Source organism: Nematolebias whitei, chromosome 7 (genome assembly GCF_014905685.2).
Source record: "Nematolebias whitei isolate Nwh7 chromosome 7, NemWhi1, whole genome shotgun sequence".
NCBI classification, from domain to species: domain Eukaryota; kingdom Metazoa; phylum Chordata; class Actinopteri; order Cyprinodontiformes; family Rivulidae; genus Nematolebias; species Nematolebias whitei.
The window spans coordinates 50,956,068-50,964,708 of NC_056504.1; the positions used below are offsets into that span (position 1 = coordinate 50,956,068).

General features: G+C 43.1%; 1 protein-coding gene across 1 annotated transcript in view; it reads left to right on the top strand.

Moving 5' to 3' along the window:
- ptprt (protein tyrosine phosphatase receptor type T) overlaps window positions 1–8,641 on the top strand; it is a 340,867-nt gene that overhangs the window by 228,755 nt on the left and 103,471 nt on the right. The window contains exon 16 of the mRNA XM_037679934.1: window positions 5,590–5,622. Within this exon, the coding sequence (XP_037535862.1) occupies window positions 5,590–5,622 (33 nt within the window). The remainder of the gene's footprint in view (window positions 1–5,589; window positions 5,623–8,641) is intronic.

Here is an 8,641-nt window from a genome sequence, read left to right on the forward strand (position 1 = left end):
GACTGTTGGAGCGACTTCTACTGTTGGAGCGACGTCTTCGACTGTTGTAGCGGCTTGGACTGTCGGAGCGACTGCAACTCTTGGAGCGACTGCGACTGTCGGAGCGACTGCCACTGTTGGAGCGACTGCCACTGTTGGAGCGACTCCGACGTGACTCGTCATTACGAGAAGCGAGGCAGATTTTACCGCACAGCTTCACTGATTCCTTAGATTTTATGACCAAATAAATAAGGATCCATCCAGCTGCGTTTGGAGCAGCTAATCTTGACAGTTTATTTTTGAGTGTACATCTAAAAAAAGTGTGTTCTAAGAAATGCACATTATTTTGTCTGCACACCTGCACCCACGATGCACCTATGTGGTCTCTTTGTTACCACCTGTAGATGCTCTTACATTTATGATTATGATCTGCTGTGCACCTTGAAAATGGAGATCTGGACGAGTTTTCAGTTTTTACTATTGATCATAGGTGAAGTTTTTAAAGCTTGGACTATGGCCACGGATGATTTTTGTCATATTACGGCTCTAGTGCTCTTGAGATGAGTTGGAGACGCCCAAAACAACCGTGGTCACTATTTCAATAGCAAAAGAATCGCTTGGCTTTGAGACATCTGCAACAAAATTGAGAAGGGTTGGAGATGTGTTTGAGACATCCGTGAAAACTCTTCATAAATAATTTGTCCCTCAAATGTTTGGAACATGTTTCATGTCCAAGCACCTGATCTGAGTCTCTGTGACTCAAGTAAGGACACTGAGAACCTCCGCCACCGTTGCTCCAAAATGTTTTGGAGAGTAACTGGAAATACTAATTACCAACGTGTCACCAGCAGTTACATCACGTGAGATACTGCCCTGAAGGTGGCATCTCTCTGAGCTGTGTTGAACTCCTTTCGCAAGCTGACTCATCCCAAACAACTAGTGGCACATCTGCACTCTGAGCAGCCACTTTTACTTTTTATTTATTTTTATTACGGTTTGCAAAACTGCAGTCCTGGTCATGCACATTATGTTGGTGCCTGCCTCTTTCCACATCAGCTTGATTTGTTCCCACCTTGGCAGCAGCCCCCACACTTATGGGTTCATCTGCTGGAGTATACCTTTGAGATGAATACTGGCAGAGTTGCACCAGTTTTTGAGTGATTATTTGTCTTCAGAGCGATTCTTAGACCTGGACTCTTGTCTTTGTTGTTTTCTGTCAGAAAAGAGCTCGTAGGAAGGAGTCCAAATGCAGCAGTAGCTCGAGACAGGTTAGAGACGCCCACGGTGACTTTGTGACATTTCAAAAGAAAGATAATCATACAACTTTACTGAACATGTTCAAAACTCAAGCAGCATAGCTACACGCCTCTGTAAACACATTAAAGTCGGGACATTGCAGAGAATCCCTCATGGATACCGCTCAACAAATCCTCTCAGCCCAACGTGATGCAGCGAAGAGAGGACTTGAAGAAAAGATGGCAGGATTACTTGACACGGAGGAGACGAGTGCAGATAAATGGATTCAGACAGACTGGAGACCATTTCTCTGGTCATTTATATTTCAAACCTGCAGCTTCATCCACGTATCCCTGCAGGACACAAAGTGTCCCTTGTTTAAATTGAAAGTGTTTTACAAGTGTGTTAGCCCCCATAAATTATTCTGACAACTTTTCAGGCAACGAACATGTGCAATTGTCCAATTAATGTTTTAAAAGATTGCTACATGTGTTTTTAAATGGACTTTTGAAGAAAGGATGTTGCAGATAATGTAATGAAAAATGGAACATCGCCGGACACGGTTGAAGCTTTAATGGGGATTCAGTGTTTCTGGAGCCCAGGGGCTCCAGCTAGCAGCACCAGAAGATCCACTTTTCATAAAAATGTTGAAACAGGATTGATGAATAATTAATGATCCCGCGCTCCCAAACAAGGGCTGATTTGTGATGCTAACAGCGGCAGACCTCGGCTGAGTGACCGAGAAAAAAGGTGACATCTCCGGAACGACAAATTAATGAAAAAAGAATGTTCTTTAAACTTTTTCACCGCGACTTCTTTCTGTCACAGCTGTTTAACATTCGGACTCAGCAGCCGTCATTCGGCGTTTAGTGTTTTACCTGAAGCTCCCATACACCTCCAACATCCTCGTCAATGAATCACGGGTTTACAACCAGAATACAGATGACTCAACAAACAAGTGAAAGGAAAAATATTCACACTGAAATCAAGACCCCCCCCACCCCCACCCCCCACCCCTGGGGCTGAGCAGTGCCTTTACCTGCAGGCTCAGAGAAACTAACCCTCTCACACAGAGGTGAACACATTAATGCACTAATTCAGACGTGCACCTCACAGACGTTTTGAAGAGTTTGTGTGAATTTGTGAGAGAAACGGTTTTTATTTCCGTCTGCTCGTGTCCATCCGTATGGAATGTGCGCGCGCTGGAATTGATCGTCACGGCAACGTTGAGCTTCGTGTGATTTATTGATTTGTAGGACAGATTTAAAGTTCCTTTAATCCAAAAGAGAAAAGGTCTGGGCTATATTTTTTATTTACATGTAACAGTTGGCATCACGGTGGCTCAGTTGGTAGAGCTGCTGACTCTTAACGAGAAGGTCGTCAGTTCAAATCCCGGCCAAGGGCCTTTCTGGGTGGAGTTTGCATGTTCTCTCCGTGCTTCATGGGTTTTCTCCAGGTACTCCAGTTTCCTCCCACAGACCAAAAACATGCATGTTAGGCTGATTGGTAACTCTAAATTGTCCTGAGGTGAGAGAGAGAGTGAATGGTTGTTCGTCTCGTTTGTGTCTATGTGTCCCTGTGATGGACTGGAGACGTGTCCAGGTGTCCCTGTGATGGACTGGAGACCTGTCCAGGTGTCCCTGTGATGGACTGGAGATTAGTTCAGTTGTCCCTGTGATGGACTGGAGACCTGTGCAGGTGTCCCTGTGATGGACTGGAGACTAGTTCAGTTGTCCCTGTGATGGACTGGAGACCGGTCCAGGTGTCCCTGTGATGGACTGGAGACCTGTCCAGGTGTCCCTGTGATGGACTGGAGACCGGTCCAGGTGTCCCTGTGATGGCTGGAGACCTGTCCAGGTGTCCCTGTGATGGCAGGAGACCTGTCCAGGTGTCCCTGTGATGGACTGGAGACCTGTCCAGGTGTCCCTGTGATGGACTGGAGACCTGTCCAGGTGTCCCTGTGATGGACTGGAGACCTGTCCAGGTGTCCCTGTGATGGCTGGAGACCTGTCCAGGTGCCCCTGTGATGGACTGGAGACCTGTCCAGGTGTCCCTGTGATGGACTGGAGACCGGTCCAGGTGTCCCTGTGATGGACTGGAGACCTGTCCAGGTGTCCCCTGCCCCTCACACAGTGATAGCTGGACATGGGCACCAGTTACCTCCACAACCCAAACAAAGAAAGAAGTGGGCAAAGATGATGGATGGATGTAATAATTGATCAAAAGTTTTTCAGAGTTGCTCCTTTGGGTTGGACTTTTGAAGAACAACTGCGAGTTTTAACATAAGAAAATAAATAAATAAATAAATGAATATATATAGTGTATGTATATACCAGTATATGTATTGTGTATATATATATATATATATATATACACACAGTATATACAGTATATATATATATACACGCGACCATTCTTTAATAGTTTTTTTGTTTTTTGCATTGATGGACCTAAACAAAAAAAAACTGGTCACACAACTGTATCAGTAACTAGAACCCTCACGATGTGCGTGCACGTCCGATGTTAATGAGCGAGGTTTGCAGATAAAAAAAATTAATTCAGCAAAATTCTGCAAAAATGAAAGTTGTTTAGAAAAACCACCGTTGTTTCCTGCTTAGACGCTGCTCTCCTTTAATATCCTGATGCATGCTCAATAATCCAGGTAGAAAAATCCAAAAAAGTTCAATCTGGTCCTCTGGACATTCAAAAAAAAAAAAAAAAAAAAAAAACCCTTTTTTTTTTTTTTTTTTTTTTTTTTTTTTTTTGAATGTCCAGAGGACCAGATTGAACTTTTTTGGGTGCTCTCCTTTAAATTTAATTATCTTTAAAAGTTGAGCAGCTGTGTAGTTCTGTGTGCGTGTTTGTCTGTTAGCAAAATATTTTGTAAACTACTGAAACTTTCAGAAAGTGATGTGATGGGCTTTTTTCAGTGGAGTAAAGTCATAACTTTATAAAAGTGAAGTCATTTAGACGGTGATGGAGTCTGCAGACCCAAACTGGTTCTTTTTAAAACCTGCAGATGTAAATCATCTGACGGAGGAGATAATAGAAACAAGGAGGACTCGTTGTGCCGACTTGTTAAAACAAAAAAGCATCCGAGAACTTGAGAAACTGAAATAATTTTCTTTACTCCAGGACATTTTGAATATGGATAACGTGTTTGAAATAGTTTGTCTACAACGTAACTGAAGTGTGTTTTCTCCAGAGTGGATTTAATGGGTTTGATTCACAAAGAAAATATTCATGTTGCAGCCGAGTTTTGTAAATAACTTTTCACCCACATTTAAATCAGCACATCTAACTTAGCTGATATATGAACAGAGATCGATGCTGGAGATATTTGGATAAACACTGGGTTTGCTCACATAAATGCATGAACATACAGACGTCTGTTTTTATTCCATCGTGTTGTTCTTTCTGGCTGATCGTCTCCTTCATCGGCCCAAAAGTTAAAATATTATCTTTCGTACACGTTCTGTGACATTTCTCCCAAGCTGCAGCCGTCATGGATAACTTCTTTATACCTCATTCTATTTTTTGTTAATTTTTTTAACAAAATGTGAGCAGCCATAAAAAATGCTGTATACTGTTGAGTAAATGGGCAGAAAAAGCAAAGTGAAATATTTTGTTACATGAAACATAGTTTCAAATATTTTAGCAACACTGAAGACTTTTTTCAGCGTTGTGATACCTTGACTGTTTTATTCTGCAGTTTTGTGTCTAAAAGTAATTTATGCTCGCAAAGAAAAGATAGAAAATATATTTTGACACAATGTTTTTTCTTAAACATTCTTGTTTGAAGGGTTTAATTCCTCGCCTGTCGTCTTTGGTCCTTTTGATAAATTGTTCATGAGACCTTTAATAGTGCCAGCGTGCGGCTCGTCACCTGGACAAATCTGTTTTTACGTTTGCGTACGGCACGACGAGGCTTTGTGCTGAAGACGGAGTCACTCAGGTGATTTGTGCTTCTTCGCAGCTCGGCCTCTTTACGGCTGCAGAAACGGATAAAATCAAATAAAAAAATTTCTCGTATGTTTCTGTCGAACAGGATTCCAAATTTATGAGACTGTTTTGAGTCAAAGTGGGGTGGAACAGAATAAATGGACGTTTCAGCATCGAACAAGATTTTTTCCTGTTTCAGTTGCCAGAAAATGGCAACAGTAATTCTTTAGTCGGGTCAGAATTGTTCTAATGGTCTCGGCGTCAGCGGAACAGAACACAAAATGATGACGTTTTACAGATGAAACTTGTCTTTCTCACAACAACTTCTCTGACTGGAGTCTCACGCCCTTTTATGTCTTTTCTTCCTGTTTCCTGTCTTTGGCTCCGCCCCTCCTGTCCCGTCCTGTACCTGCCTTGCCCCTGCTCCAATAGAGAGATTCACACGTGGAGAACTCTGAGCGTGGGGTATCGTATGTTTACTTCTAGACATGAACGCATCCACAAAGTTCCTCACTGTGACTCTCTGCTTTCTGACATTTTGCAGTTTTACAAAAATGCATCTTATGACAACGAAACAAAACCAGAAGTAGTTAACTGTGAAGTGATGTCATGTTTGTTACATGTTCTTATCGTGTTTTACTTGAAGCAGAAACCAGTCAGAGTGATCTCAGTTTGTTAAACAGCTTCTCAGAGCATGAACCAATTAAAGTGAATTTCAGACCAACTAAAGATTTCCTGGCAGTTTGAACAAAATCAGGTATTTTTACACCCCGTCACTTTTGCATGCAGCAGTTGTGCTAGTTGCTCAAACGTTTGTGTTGCTAAGCTAGCTGCATGTGCTAATATCCAACGCTGTGGAGGTGAGTCGACGTGTAATCTGTCTTTCTCTGTCAGTCAGAAACACGTTTTATTAGAGACGGCTAAGTAAGTGAAGGCATTTTCACAGAGTTGGCTGAAACGATGAGCTGAGGATGTTAGCGTTAGCCTCAAGTAGCACGCTGCGTCGGCTCAGACCGCAGTGCATCATGGTCTGTGGATGAAGTCGGCTCTTCCTGTGCGCTGCTGTACTGAACAGGTGCTCGGTGCCCAACGCTGCTGCAGGTCTTGATGATCCATTCAGATTTTTTGCTCACATGACAGTTTTTGCACGGTCGTTGAATTGTAATTTAAATTCAACCTTCATCAGACTCCAGTGAAGAAGACGTGACGTCACGCGCAGCACGCTGTTTACAGATCTAAATATGGACGCCACGCACGCCGGACTCATTGTGACGTTGCTCTTCAGTTAGATCTGCTTGTTTTGTCTGAGTTTACATTTCTTCTAGCTGCTTGCTGCCGGCTCACGTGCAGAACTGCACTTCTGGATGAGACGTCCTGAAAACAAACGATCCCTTTATGCTAGGATCCAGTCGCTCCAACACGCTGGTAGAGCCATATGTTGGTGTAAATTCTCCGTCATCCAGGACATGACAACTCTAAAATGTTTTGGAACAACCTGAAGCAGCTGACTTCTGCTCTGTAGCTGAAAAGGTGCAGACTGTCGAGCTTTAAGCTGCACAACGTTGGGATCGATATCATCAATACTTGGGTCTGTCCGCGTCCCTTTGCTTGGATAAGTAAAACACAGATGACGTGTAAAACGAGTCTCATACGGGCAACAGTTCTGCTCGGTGCCACTGTTGCCTGCAGTGCGCATGCAGCCCAAGGTGGATGTAAAAATAGTTCCAGCACTCCGGACTGTCGGACTCTGTGCAGGACGGTTCTGGGTCTCGCTCGTGTTCGCTTGTGAAATGGTGACGACCGTCCCATCAAAACAGACGAGGTGTAAATGGATTTATGAGAGCAGCTTCCCAGCTGGAACAGTTTTAGGCAGAAGCTGCCTCTGGTGGTTCCTGTTAGCCGTTAGCTCGACACGTCCACGAGGACGCATCTGGTTCTCCAAACTGAGATCACTTTGCTTTCTGCTGCAGGTAACATACTTACAAAGCCTCCCAGTCTACCTAACCTTTACCAGTTCCTTCCAGTAAGAACTCATTAAAGGAGGGAGCTCAGAGTTTTAGCTCGGGGCAGCTGTTTACCCCTCACAACGTTGAGCATTAATAAGCTGCTGACTTGGCCCGTTCTCTTCGTAATTGCTGCCGTTACGAATGTTGAAGAAGAAATGTGCTGTCCTAAGCAACGTTAAACCAAGAGAAACACGAACTCCTCAAATGAGTCTGAGTGACACGTGTAATTTTCTCTTGCTGAGAAAATCAGCAGGATCTGAAGCTCCGCTCAGCACCATTAAACGCTCAGAACCGGGTCAGTAAAGGCTTTAAAAGCCGGCCTCAGAGGTCGAAGGCGAGCCGTTCGCCTTGTTAGCCTGTTCCTTTGTCCTTCTGAGCTAAAATATACGTCCTTACATGTTGGGATGTTTTAGCTGAGGTTTAGCTGCAAATTGGACATTTAAACTAAAAACATGAGTTTTAGCTTTTAATATTCAGGGAAGAAACGTTGTACAAACATGAGATGCTTTTTGTAAAACTGATATTCTTTGTGTTTAAAGAGACATAAATCCATCTCACGTTCATTTTGTCTGCATGATGAGAGAAGTTTTACTTGTTGGATTCTTCCTCTGTCATTTGTTTGATGCATTGTCTAAATAATGCACTTATTTAATGAAATGTCCACAGCAGTAATCCAATACGGGTGAAATCAAGTGCGTTTGACGACGTCGTGCTCTCCAGGATGGGAGACGGTCGGCGTAATTAAGTTTCAGATCAGAGTAAGAAGTGATTCAGGAATTCAAAGGAGGAAAAAAAACAGTTTTGGTGTTGGAAAATAAAAAAGCGGTGAAATAAATGAGTTTTAGTGCGTAGGTGAGAGATTAGTGTTTGGATTTAACAAATCAATCATAGGTGCATGATTGAGGAGGAGATGTGAGGTGCTGCCAAATGAAAGAGACGCTTCATGAAGATCTGCACCCACGCTGTTCTGGGCCGCACACGATGCGTTCTGCGCTCATCCTGCATTTAATCCCACTTTACACTCAGTCACATACACCTCTGTATTCTAGTTTAATCCCACTTTACACTCAGTCACATACACCTCTGTATTCTAGTTTAATCCCACTTTGCACTCAGTCACATACACCTCTAGTTTAATCCCACTTTGCACCCGTACACCTCTGTATTCTAATTCAATCCCATTTTGCACCCGTGCACCTCTGTATTCTAATTTAATCCCACTTTGCACCCGTACACCTCTGTATTATAATTTAATCCCACTTCACACTCAGTCACATACATCTCTGTATTCTAGTTTAATCCCACTTTGCACCCGTACACCTCTGTATTCTAATTTAATCCCACTTTGCACCCGTACACCTCTGGATTCTAATTTAATCCCACTTTGCACCTGTACACCTCTGTATTCTAATTTAATCCCACTTTGCACCCGTACACCTGTGTATTCTAATTTAATCCCACTTTGCACCCGTACACCT